The sequence below is a fragment of the Cheilinus undulatus genome, linkage group 10 (assembly GCF_018320785.1).
Source record: "Cheilinus undulatus linkage group 10, ASM1832078v1, whole genome shotgun sequence".
NCBI classification, from domain to species: Eukaryota; Metazoa; Chordata; class Actinopteri; order Labriformes; family Labridae; genus Cheilinus; species Cheilinus undulatus.
Genome location: NC_054874.1, coordinates 40,524,840 through 40,538,944, shown reverse-complemented (window position 1 = coordinate 40,538,944; position 14,105 = coordinate 40,524,840). Strand labels below are relative to the sequence as shown.

The 14,105-nt window shown below is 37.8% G+C and overlaps 1 protein-coding gene across 5 annotated transcripts in view; it reads right to left on the bottom strand.

Moving 5' to 3' along the window:
• Positions 1–2,720: 2,720 nt before the first annotated feature.
• The window catches only part of ldb2a (LIM domain binding 2a), a 161,232-nt gene continuing 149,847 nt past the window's right edge, over positions 2,721–14,105 (bottom strand). For all 5 annotated transcript variants that reach the window (XM_041797585.1, XM_041797587.1, XM_041797586.1 and 2 more), the window contains exon 9: positions 2,721–4,667. In XM_041797585.1, coding sequence (XP_041653519.1) covers positions 4,437–4,667 — 231 coding nt within the window. In that variant the 3' untranslated portion in view covers positions 2,721–4,436. The remainder of the gene's footprint in view (positions 4,668–14,105) is intronic.

The following is a 14,105-nucleotide window of genomic DNA, read 5'->3' as shown; positions in this document are numbered from 1 at the left end:
ACTTGTATTGCTTTCGTTTTTCAGTATCTATTTTTGTTTTAATTAACAGTCGTCTCATCTCTTTCTAAGGGGTGCAGATAAGAAGTATGAATGTATTATGTTTTTTAGTAATGTTAACGAAACAAAAATTTTAATTTTGTATGTGTGTTTAAAAAATAAATACAAAGAAAATATTGAAATGTGCCTACAAATATATCCTTACAGTAGTTGCCAGGATATATAAGAGTAATATTATTACCTGAATATATGTAGATGGTTCATGGTTTCAAAAAGAGGCTACATCTCTGAATCAAATAAATGGCCTATGATGATTCATGTTATTGTTGTTTATTTTATAATAATGAAGCCAAACTCTCGTTATGTGATTGGTTCCGCTTTTTATGGTTTGATTGAAAGGATAACTTCTGTATAACATATTTTTAAAAATAGTTATTACTAACTTTATCAATTAAAATTTTATTTAAATTAATCAAAATCTGTCACTCGAATAAAAATATGCAAAATGCTGAATCTTAGAGAATCACTGTTGTTGCAGTACACACTAGGCTCCACTTGGCGGCGCCAAAGCTCCATCAAATCCTCCTGTTATTAAAGTTTACCCAACAACAGTGCTGGGGCTCTCTGAGTTATCTGCAGAACTTTGCGGAGGGGAAGCTGGGCCTATACATTTATTCATGTTCCAGGCTTCATTTGAAAATTTATGCAGGTAACTCAGGTAACCAGCTACTTGAATCACGATCCTTCGTATCAAAATTTTAATCAATGACCTTCTCAGTGTTGAAGGCAGAGAAGATCACATATAAGTCAAACCCTTCAGAATTAGTAACATAAATGGGGTACAAATTGTTTTGAGCTTTACTCTGAATCCAGAGCAATCCTGTATTAAAAACTCGTCTCTAAGAATCAGAAAAACAATCTATAGGCATTAGAAGTACTTGATGTGGAAAACAACACCATGACTGGCATCATACATTATAACTGGCACATTACAAGGATGTAAAATCTTCTTTACTGCTGTGATTTGACTGTCGACATAGGATATAATGCAGCTAATTTTGAGCTGTGTTACAGGACAGTTGTAAGGATCATTTTCATAACCTTTTTCTTCTTTGTTACAATTTTTAGAGCCTAAAGTGACAGCTTCACAAATCCAACCAACTGTCCAAGCCTTACTGTTAAGAATAATTTCAATTAATTCAAAAAGAAAGAGTGGAACTGTGTACGATGAGAAAATGCTTGTGTGAAAAAATTTATACAAAGTTATCCAAATAGTTTCCAATAATTCTAAACTTGCAGGACTTCATTACATTTTTATACATGGCTGTATTATTTCAATAATCACAAAGCATCACATAACACAAACAAAAAATTTAAGTTTGCAAAAATCCTACCTTTTAGTTACAACAGATTTAGAATTAAAATAAATAAGATATACTATAATTAGTCAGGGTGCACACTGCCTTTCACCCAATGACAGCAGTGCTCAGCCCTCCTGCAAAACCAAATACCATGATTGATCAAGGTTATGGATGGATTGATATTGCACATGACCTCCTGTTGAACTGAAGATGTCAAAAGTGAGAAACACAAGTCAAAATCAATGCTTAAATAAAGCACAAGTGTTTCAGATTTCTATTTTAGGACTTAAGTAAATGAGCTCTGTTAGATTTAACCTTTGATAAAGTACATAACTAATGTAGCTTAAAAGTAACATAAGATAACAAACAGCCAATGTTGGGCTGTATTTGATGATAAAAAGATGCCATTGTTTACACTAAAATTATGAAGTGTATACTATATTTCCTAGATATGCTGAATGTGCATAAACCTTTAACATTTCAAATCAAATTGAAAGAATCTAAGAATATTTATTAAGCCACATAGTGAGTAAGAGTTCTAGCACTGGTGTAGTTTTAACAGCGGTCCATGTTGAGGATGATGGGCCCACATTTAAAACCAACACTGCTGCTGCATTACACCCTTGTCTCTGTTTCATTAGTTCCTCTGCAATATGATCAGTACACATTGGTAGGAGATGTATTTTTACAGTTAAAGAGACTGACACTAAAAACCTGCTGCTGAGGTTGAATCATTTTCTGCTTTTAGACGGCCTCAAGGATGCAGAGAATATTTGGATGTACCTCTCAATCATCTGTTGCCTGTTGTCAGCTGAAGAAAAAAAAAAACATTCAGAGACAATTTTACTGTGAGAAAGTTGGACGACAGTCCTATAAGACACAGGCGAGAATTAAAACGTACCCTATTCCAAGTCACTTAACTCAAATTCCATTTTTCAAATAAAAAAACAAAATGTTACTTTCATGGGGACATCTTATTGGAGGAGCTGATGAGAAGATTGTTAACTAATATTACTATAATTTGCTATTTTTATCCTTGGAATTGCAGAACTTCTGTCTGCATGAGAAATTGCCCTTGTAAAGTACAAATGAAGATACATTGAACCTCAAAATTTTTTCTCCTTTGATGCTTTTAACCTTAAAAGAAAAGGTCATGTCCCATTTATATATATAGATTTTCTTTGTTATTTTCAACCTGCTGGACGAGAAAAAAATTACAGTTGAGGAAGGTTGCAAGATACTTTTTCTGTCAGCTTCTTTCGTTGAAACTCAATGATTAAATTTCCAATAACAAACTTAATAAATAGTAAGTGTAAAAAGCCAAATAAACAGATTCTACATGCACATGATTCATGTAACCAATTAAAATTAATCTCCTTTGTAAGCACGGTTTATTGGCACACATAATGGTAAAGCATACATACCAGACATCAGATATGACACTGAACACCTCTGCTATATAATGTACAAATGGTGTCTAATAATACTAGGCTCAAACATATTTAGAAATGTGTTAGCTTCCTTACAAATGCACAAATAAATACCCATAAGATCCAATTGTATAAAGACGTCTGTGGCTGTCTTCTTGCCCATTTTTCAAACAAAAGTCCAACAAAAGAGGATCAGGGATATAATATCAATTCAATTAGAGATTAAAGAACAATTGTGAACACAAACACAGGGATATCAAACCATTTCTGTGGGGTGGATGGGACTTAATCTGCATGGTATTTTTTAAAAATGTTTATTTGATTTCCTCTTATGTCACAGAATGTACAAGAAATGTGATTATGTGACTTAATTTTGTGGCTTTGGTTCAGCACTAGCTAAAAGAGGAAACATAAGAGGCAAACCAGTTCATCCAAACCACCCGACAGAAATCTGAACCTCCTGTACAAAACAAAACAGCTGCCATATCCAAACTGCTTTCAGTGGCTGATTTACAGTGGACAAAATAGATTCCACTTCTATTTACAGAGCTACAAACCTTTTAACAGTGTTCCCAAACTGATGAACCCAAAAACAACAGATGCTTTTAAAAAGTACATTTATCAAAGAAAATAAAAACCCTATAAAATCATGCAGGAAAAGGCTTTAGTATCAGTTTGGGAGTAGGTCGTTAAAGGGAAAGAAGTCCAATTTTCAAGAAGGGAGAAGGAAAAAAAAATCAACATTAATGCATCAATGCGTGTCTGTTAAGTTCACATACTGAACGGCAAAATTACAACGTGATTGCAAAACGGGGTTCTGAAAGAAGCAAAATACCAATTGACTACAAACACAATCAAACTGGTTTGCATGAAATCACAATCTGTGACAACTGCGGTTAATGTGGAAAAACAATCCTAGAGCGCGATTTTTTTCCTCGTTTGAACGCAGTCCATAGCAGTAGAGAACTTTTATTTCCTCTTAATTGGAAATGGAAATAAACAGCAACAGCAGAAACGAACCAACTGCAAACTGAATCTGGAATAAAAATGCAATCGCCTCAAACAATGTTTCATTTGTCTCCGATGTGGTGAGATGCTTCCAGTGGCTGTTAGAAAACACCTCGTCTTCTCACAGTAGAGCTTTTTTTAAAACATTTTATTTTGTTGTTTTTATTCTTCTTTTCTCCTCACTGTCTGCTGTTAGCGTGATGACTCGTGACCTGCAGGTCAACCAATCACAGCTGTTGTATTCCACCAGACGAGCCGTTTGTATCTGAGGGTCCGAGGAGGAGAATTTGATCTACAATTTTCCGCTGCATTCTTTAAAAAAGTGCAGGCGCCTTGCTTTTTTAATTTTTACTTTACAGTTGCATACGACTTGTACACATTTGTTGTCTCTGTCATGTGGATATTGCTGTGCCAGTCCTCAGTGTTCTCCAAGATGTTACAGTGATTCAGAGAAGAAGGAAGAATCCAGAGAGGACATTTTTGGCTGGACATGCCGGTGAGGAGTTTGCAGACGGGTGGGGTGGGGGTGGAGGGGGTTCTGACTCAGTACAATGTTATGAGGCCCTCAGGGGTACGAGGGGAGAGGTTAAAAAGTCCAGTCCACACGGAGCCCAGGATCTCTTGTTTTTCTTCTTTTGTTTTACTGAGAGGGTTGAGGCGCCGTGCTCTCAGGCTTGCTGTCCTGAGCGGCGGGGGGTTTGCTGCTCCAGGGGGCGTTGTTGCCCAGAGCCGGGGAGCTGTTGAAGTCGTCCTCGTCGTCTAGGCCGTTGGTGGCGTCATACTGCGTGTTCTCCAGACGGGTGATCAGACGCTCATCCTCATCCCCGAACTCGCCACCCATCAGGGTTGGCTCGCCCACCACCATCACGTCCTAAAGAGGACAAGAAAAAAAAAAGAATGATGATTTATTTTACTGAAAATACAAAATATCTTAGCATTATTATATTATGTGTGAGTCACAAGATTGTGAATGTGCTACGAGAGCATGTTTTTTCCTCTCTATTTTTAAATGGTGGCACAATTTCCAAAAAGGTCACCCAGGGTCTCTCCAGAAATGTTGAAACTTCAATACCCATAGAATGAAAAATTGATGAAATTTTTTCACCACTTGGCTTTGGTGCTTTTCAGTTTCATGTGGAACTCAACATCCAAACCTTCAAAGCTCCTCTGCAAATCTTGCTGGTTGCCTCTTCTCATTTTGGCCTGACCATAAGTCCCTGAGTTTATCTTTTTTTTTTTTTTATTTGTGAGTGTGTTTTTGTAAAAGGTGGGGGGCTTTTGCCTTAATTTGGATAGGACAGTAGAAAGTGTAAGACACAAGGGAAGAGAGAGCAGGGAATCACATGAAGAAAAAACGCTGCAAGTCAGACTTGTCAGACCCCAGCTGCCAGTTTTGAGGAAAAAAGCACCTGAATGTGGGGCTCAAAACTTGACTACTTGTTATCAAATATTACTTTTAAAACACATCTGAAAACACCTCAGTGCTGTACAGACTTAAAACATGTTATAAAACAACAAATATGATAGAAATTAATTCTTAAACACACAGAGAAAAGATAAATAAGAGTAAAATAAAATGTCAACAATATCAAGTTCAACTTTTATTAAAGCAAGTGCAAAGATGTGTGTTCAGCAAGAGTAAGCCAATAAATATTTTTACTCCTTACTTTTTTCAGATTTTGTGACTTAACAAGGATATCTTAAATCATCAAGGATAAGTTTACATTTTTATACTTGAGGAAATCTGCAGACCTCATACTGTTCTGTTATAACAGAAATATGAGATCATCTTGCGGGCCGGATTTAACTGTTCCACGGGCCGGATTTGGACCCCAGGCCTTGAGTTTGACACCCCTGGTCTACAGTCACATGTCAGTGTGTCCACGGGCAAGATACGTAAACCCCAAAGTGCTCCCACTGCTTCGTCGGTGGTGTGTAAATGTGTATGGATGCGTTTCAATGGGATTAGCTAATACTTATGGCCAATTCTACTAGAAAAGAGAGATAAGCTCTAGTCCATTTACAGTTAGTGCACTGGTTATTCATGTGATGAATTGCATGCTTTATTTTCCCTTCCAGCACACTTTGGTTGAGCCACTGCAACATCTTCCTAAAACACAGTGATGTAAAACAAGTCCACCACTGCTCCTAAATGTCCCATTTCACTTTAAAAAACTCATAGCTGAGTGGACAAGTCAAAAGTCATCTACAAAACTTGTGATTTCAAACACTGACCTCTTTGATGTTCCATTTTCAATCAATAACAACTTCCTTTTTCTGTGTATAACGCTGCATTCCATTTACTCTGGATGTCAGATGTTGGACATGGGCATGGTCATCTAGGAAGGTCATCACATCTGAGGTGAATGCATTCCAGTTTCTAAGAGTTCGTAATTTGGAATACTGAAGTTGCTCTGAGCATCCAAGTCGGACTTCCGAGCTCAGGGAGCATTTGTGATGACATATCTGACTGGTATTTCAAAGTTTCCAAGTTCTGAGATTAACTGGAATGCACCATAAATTCTTTCAAAATAAAAGCAGTTACCCTTAGGTTAAGAGAGCACAGAAATCCAAATAAAAACTGTTTTTAATGCAAATAGCAGAACAATAGTGGACAAAAAGGAGAAAAACCATGAGTTTTGTTGTTGAGTTTTGTTCTGCTCACTTTTTATTACTCATTTTATTCTAGTTTTGTTTGTGCAACTAAAGAACCCCCTTTCTTAATAGTTCCACTGTTTTTCCTATAAAGACTACTTTAGTGTATGTATACATTATCATGTTTGTGTGTATTTGAAGAGACAGTATAACACAAAAACATTTATCCCTTATTTTCTTTTTGCAGTCTTTTAATGTACTTGTTGCTAACTCAGCCACAGGAAACAAAGTCGACATGCATGAACAACATGTTTTGGTGAGTATAATACAAATGTTTTTAACCCCTTTCTTTTCTGTTTATTCCACGTTATACTTACATTTCTTTTTTTTCGCAGAAACCATTTTTTAAAATATTACACATCTTATGTTTTCTGAAACAGCCTTTTTAAATGTTTGTAGAAAAAGAATTAGTCTTACACACGTGATGGTTTTTTTCTTTTTTTTTTTTTTAAGTTTTGTGTAGGACAGTCTGTATTTAGCCTCAGGGTGATTCCAAAATTAGCACGCTAAAGTGAGTGAAAAATCACCAAAGAAGAAATTAATGCATATCAGTTTCATCTAATCCTGAGACCAAAGCACATCTAACCAACACATTTACTTCAAGAACATGAATATGCATGTGGCCTGTTTTACATAATTTTAGAAAAAAAAAGCAGACTTTAACCAACCTCCTTTAAAAGGGAGGGTTAAAAATAGGACAAGGTCAAAGAGACAAACATTTACAAGACTCCTCTCAGCAGCTGATGTCTTCAAAAATCTATTTTTGTGTGTTCACCACATGTTTTCAGTTTCCAAGCTGAGAAAGGAGCGCCTGAACGCCCCCTACGATGTTCTGTGTGTGTTTCCTTGCTCTGACACAGACCCCCTGCATGTGATGGAATAACAGAGGGAGTTTGTGCTCGTTTGTTTCAGAGTGTTTATGTGTGTTCAGTCCGGTGAACCCCTCTTGGAGCTCTCTGTGCAAATGAAACCTCCCTGTACTGAAAGTGGATTCCCCCAGCACCGTGTTCCCGCCCTAATCAATACTCATCATGTAAGACATATTTCACAGAGATGGCCTTCTCACAGTGGGTCAGAGGAGGAAAGAGGAGAGATTTATCCATTATCCTGCACTATCAATGACTCTTGTGATGTGAAGGAATCTGAATGAGTCTTGTGAGAGGATGCAACCTTTACTGCTCATATTTAAGAGGCAGATTCCTCCAAAGTCAGTTAATCTGTTGACAAATAATCACTGGAGTGTAATTTGTGTATTCAAACATTCATCAATAAGCTGTGAATCATGCTGTATCTCTTTGTGTGTACTGGCTAAGCATCTTTCTGCTCCAGCACCACCCACAGTAGTCTGGGAAGAAGCTGTACAGTTAAATGGAGCGCACGCTTCACTGGCCATGTGTGTCAACGCTGCCTGGCTTGGGAGATCTCGCTCTTCTCCGCCACACACACAGAAGCGTGCACACAGCAGAGACAAACAAGCGCATGCACTGACACACAAACCCAGATTAGCTTACTGTACAATCACACCTTCACACAAACACAGACAAAAGCCCTCGAATGCAAACCAGGATTAACAAAATGCATCAACACTCCCAGACGCCATCACACTAAAATCCCACAGAGATAAACAAACATGCACAAAACAAACATGCATGATCAAATCCAACGTGCATTCATGTAAACATACAAACAAAAGTAGACAACTTAAATCACTTTCTAAGATGAAGAGCATGAGAAGAGGGAGAGGCAGTTTATTTATCCCCAAAACCCCCCTAGCGACCACTTCTACACCCCACTATGCCTTAATCAGGCTAATTAATTTAGGTGAGCTTTTCAACTAAATGACAATATCCACACTGATTTGTCAATTTGCATAGCTAATTAAGTCATTAGCTAAAAACGTGCTGATTGCCAACAAGCCTTGCATTCACCATCTGTTCCTGTGAGGAGGCCTGTCAACCTACCTCTGGCCAATTTTAAGCCCAAAAAAAAAAACAAAAAAAAACATCCCTCAGACGATAACAGCTGGTGGCGAGTCTGAGACTGGGGAGCGCTAATTGTGAGCTAATTAATACTGTCTACTCTTCTACTCATCTCGTTAAGAGTTAGCTTTCGTGCTAGCTAAGCGGCAAGGCTTTGAATGAGGTGACGCAACGCCGAACGCCTCTCCCCTCATTCACTGAGCGGGGTCATTAGCATATTTTTACAGAGATTAGCTGCTAGAAGCTTGGAGGACATGTTTGCTCCACAGGCCTCCAAGACAACAAGTGGGAATTTGAAGAAAAGGTGGAGAGGTATAATGAGGCTAAAATGATCTAGAAAGGCAAACTTCTACTTTAAAAAGCAAAAAGTAATTCACAGAGCAAGATTACAAAGAATGATTACGTCCATGGTCCCTTTTTTATGCAAACTCAGAAGAATTTACACAGGCATACACTTGAAGTGTTTTTTTCTTACTTAATGCTAAGATCATTAAATACAACATTTTAATTCTGTAATAAGAACTTGTATAATTGTCTTTCATTGCACAGTAATCACATTACCTATTATTTATCTATTATTTTATTTAACATGCAAACTCTATTTACACTTTCATCTCCAAATTGTAAGGGCATTCACTGAGAGAGAGAGAGAGAGAGAGAGAGAGAGATTTAGTTTCTAAAAGGCTAACTAACTTTCTTAAATAGCTTAGCACTTTAAATTGATTTCAACTCACATTTTTGGGAACTGTTGTCAATGCTGAAGTGATACATGTGCTAAAGCAGGGTGGTGTACGCTGGATTGCATCAAAATATGCTAAAGTGCCACTGTTTGCATTTTGTCCACAACAATGTGGGGTCATAAGCTTTTTTTTAAAGAGTTGCAGTGGTCTCTGGTTATGGTCTGGTTGCCTCTTTCCAACTCAATTATCTCATTTTCATACAAAAATACAGGTGGACTAAACAAGATAATTCAGATCAATATCAGGATTTGTAAAATTAGATTGATCTAAAAAGACGACAATCCTTGGTTGAGGCACCGTTTTTGGTCTTTTATTGGTATTGTTTACATTCATATATATGCAGTGCTTAACAAATTTCTTATAAAGAAATCCTAGTATGAAATCAAGGCTGTTTTTAACAGTGCCATTCAAGCTCAGGCGTTGTTACAGTGATGAACTACCCTTTCTAACTTTGCTGCATAATCCTTAAATGATCTTCATTCCTTTGTCTACCAGTTTAATTAAATGGGCACTTAATTACAGGTTTAGTCCATGATGTGCTTTAAACATCCTTCAAACAAAAAAGAAGAAAACCTGCTGTTGAGAGCCTGCTTGGTTTAAGAAAACCCACTGAGTGCCCAATTCAGGCCACTAGAGGTCAGTATTGCTCATTCTATGGGCACACCCCCCCCCACAGCCCCCTCTCCCTGCACCCCTCTCTCCTCCAGCCGCTGGTAACCCCCCTCCTCGCGAAGGGTCCACTCCTTATTGTCATTGGGCTCACGTAGGCTTGTGCTCAGCCACAAACGAACAACTTCTCAGACAAAGACAGCAGGCGCGCAACATATGTAACCAGCATGTTAGCAGCCACGCTGCCAGTCTTTAAGAGACGCGTCAATGCAAGACATGAGTGGTGCTGGTGCTGCATGTGTGAGTGTGTGGGTGGGGAGGTGGTGCTGGTGTTGGGGAGGGAGTGTTAGCGGTGGGGGGCAGTGATGGTGTAGAGTGCATGCATGTGACAGAGGAAGGAGCTGGGGGTGGACAGTGTATACAGATATCGGTGATAATGAGAGCTGGCACAGAGCCAAACTGCCTTCCAGAGAGAAAACAATTGCACCTGCTGTGTGTGCGTGTGTGATGTACATCATATATGTGTGAGACGGAGAGAAGGAGGTAAAAGACAGAGGAGAAGAGAGTGAGGAGAGGAGATCTGTAAAGATGACGAGACAGCAAACCACAGGGCAGAAAACTCAGAGACCGTACAGTGTCTATATTTAGAAAAACTGTAAAAAAGCCAGGAAAAATAAGTTTTACTGTAAGCAGTGCCAAGTAGATGAAAAACTCCGACCTGGTTTAAAATTAGAGCAGTTCGTCCAAAATCTATCAAAATTAATCATCAGACAGGGCCATGTGGAGTCTCTACAAGTTCTAATATTTTCTACTTTCAACGCTGTACACTCAGAGAGTATTCATAAATATCACCAATCTGCAACAGCAAATACATATTGAAGGAGAGAAACAGTGGATCAGTATAATATAAAAACTCTCAATCTATTGGCTACATCCCAAGAAAGAGGTGTTTTATTCCACAATGTTTTCTTTTCCCCTCACAGTGTCAACTTTTCCAACTTAAGCATGAAATATTATTTTTGAGTTGCTTTCACTTTTAAAGAAACCAAAAGATTTGGTCAACTTTTGAAAAACACTGCTTCTTCTACTGCTTCAAGTACCACTTGAAACAATAATCCATCTCCTAAACCTTTACCACTTCTGTTTCTAGAGAGTAAAAGTCCTTCACTTTTTACCTTTCTTAAACTTCAGATTAAACAATACAAACTGAGCTGGGCACATTTCTGTTAATAGTTGACTTTCAATGTTAAGTTCAAATTTTTTACATTGACGTTAATTTCAAAAGCAATCATCAAAACCTTTAGCTTCTGTTAAATTATGTTTTTGTCATTTTTTAGGGCAAAAGCATATTACTTCCTGTACTTCAAAGGGTTTGTTGAATAACCAGCCAAAATGCCCTAGACCCTTTTATTGAGCAATGCAGCCTTACCTGCATGGAGGCACTTACATCTGGAGCTCCTCTAGAGTGAATCAGAAAAGTTTCTATTATCTGTAGATCTGAATCTGATCACACTACATCTTAATGGGCACAAAGTGATTGGATTGAATCTTGCCAATGCAACAGGACTGTTTTTGTTGCAATATCATGATCAGAAGGGAACAGGAGAGCCTCAAATGTAAAGTTTATTGACTATAAACTGTTGTTTGTTTGTCTAGTCCATGCTCTGATGGATGCACAGATTCTTGTCCCTGTCTTTGTTGGCTCTAGAAATGGTCAGAATCACAAGAACCCTAACTTTCAAGTGATGTATGGCAAGATATTTAAATGCAGCCATTTTGTAAATAATCATATTAACCAGAATTGACCTTAAAGTATATGCAAATACATAAAAGTTAATTCTTTTTATTAACTGTGCCCACCCCAAATAAAGTCCTGCACTTTATACCTACTTCATACCTTAGTAAAATAAAACATGAGGGGTAACACAAGCAATAGCATTAAATTCCCCATCATGTAGAATAAGATGTGCATGAAATTAACATGTGAATGTTAACCTGCAATCCTTTAATGCCAACAACTTGCTGTAACTTTCAGTTTCAGCTCACTGTTAGCTGCACGGAAATAAGCTGTTTAAAAACATGAGTATGGCTACAGAAAAGTAAAGAACACGCAGTGTTGTAAATATAATAAGATGTGTGTGTAATGAGCAGAGTAAAGAATGGAAGAAAACTCAAGTCTCTGTAGAAGCAAACAGTCTGCAGAGCTGCATTTAGTCCTGGAGGGGAGTGTGCAGCATGTGGTGTAATAGTCAGCTGCAGGAGAGACCATTTAACCTCTAACTGTGTCAAGTGGTCTATTATGGCGACATGTAGCCAAATCAGACATTTATACTCTGAAACACAGCATGTTTATGAGTCATACAGCTAGAGATCTGTTTAACTTGACTTTTTCAAGTTACTTTAACTGAATGTTATGTAAATAAATATCTTTTAACAACAGCAGGCATTGGCAGGTTAACATAATCTGACTGCTGGTCAGTCAACTAAGTTGTTAGTCAACATTTTTCATGGTTAAAGGAGGGAGTCAGGTTATAGACTGCTGTTTTAAAGTGAAATCTCTGGAGGAGGGGAGAACATTAGGAACACAAGTTGGACTTGCAGTTTTATACTTCTTGTGACTTTTTTGACACAGTTAACTGAAAATTGAACTCTAGCAACCGTTAATCCATCAACAGAGATGATGCTGATAATAGCTAATTTGTCAATTCTGCTCCATATCAACTGAAGTTAAAGTTAATGTTAATCCTAAACCTTCTGAAAGTCTGACAGTCAACTAAAGTGCTGTGTTTAAGTACTTCCCATACATTGCAAAGAAGTTATGATTCTTGTAATTCCAACCAACACAGTAGCCACAATCTAAGCAGTTAGTTATGGCCATTAAACTTTACATTTGAAGATCTTCTGTGCCAAAACATTCCAATAAAAAGTCCTGCTGCATTAGAAAGATCTAGTCCAATCACAGTACATCCATTAAGATCTACAGATTGCTGTAAATCTATGAATAACAGAAACAGGTAGATTGTATCTCTGAATAGGTGAGGCAGCATTTCAGAATAAAAGAACCCAGGGCATTTTAGCTGGTCAACCAATAAGCTCTCAGAAGTACAGGCGGTGGTATGCTTTGCTTTGAAAATGACATTAATGGAAACTGAAATTACCAAAAGTTAAAAGTTTGTTTTACAAATTAACATCCATGTTCAAAATTTAAGTAACTTCACTTTATTTTGTAACTTGTCCCTTCACATAACATGTCTGAAGTTGCCTTATTAAGTTTTTGTAGCAATACAAATGTCTGTATGATTTATTTTTATGCAGTTGTATTACACTTTTTACTTATTTTTTTCAATGTCTTTTCTACTTCTACGTTTTTTATGTCTTCTCTTTTTGCTGCTCAAACACCAGGGCCTGTATTCACAAAGCTTCTGAGAGTCCTCTCAGAGAGCTCCTAACTTAGCCTAAAAATTCCTGGCAAGGAATCTTAGCTTAAGAGTGATTCAGGAAGTTTCTGAGAGCAACTCTGAGCAAGGAGGGGACAGAAACTTTCATCTTAGTGAGGAGGTGTGGTTGACCCCATTGCTAGGTATGACGCAGTCTTCTAAAAGCTGTGATTGGTTGATACAAGAAGGGAAAAAGACAAAAAAAAAAAATGCGCTATGCGCTCTTAGTAATGAATGGACAGTAAAATCAACCGATCATATAACTTGGACTGTATTAAGAAATGTGTAACCGTGATATTAATTTTATGTCATGATGATGAAACTCAGAAAAATTAAACTAATTGTGACACAGCTTCAAAGTGTTTGAACGTATCTCATTCACATGGCGAGTACATTGATTTTCTTATTGTTATGTTTACTGTCCATGCTGGTAATTTTGATACTTAATGTATTTAATATTAACGGTGGACGCAGACTCAGCTGTCAGCAATTCCTGTGATTGCTGGCGTCCTTATAAAAAGCGGTTTGATTTGGCAGAATGACCAAAACAATGAATGAAGTGGATATTAAAAGAACTAGAAAGCCCAACTGGACACAGAAGCAGTGCCTGCTGTTGGATCCCGGGATCACGGCACAAGGGGAGAGGCAGACTTGGGAGCGCATTGCCCAACAAATCAATGCGTCGTTCCCTCTTCTTGTGCGCACAAGCAAGGAGTGAGAAGCGCTGGTACGTGCTGCAATCCCAAGCGAGAGCGGAGATTGCAGCACACAAGCGAAGTTGTTCTCAAACAGGCGAGTGTTGTAGGCTACTATTAGGCTATGGCTGCTGACATCGCATACTTTGATATTAATAATTGTTTCAATATTATAGAAATTCATATGCTTATTT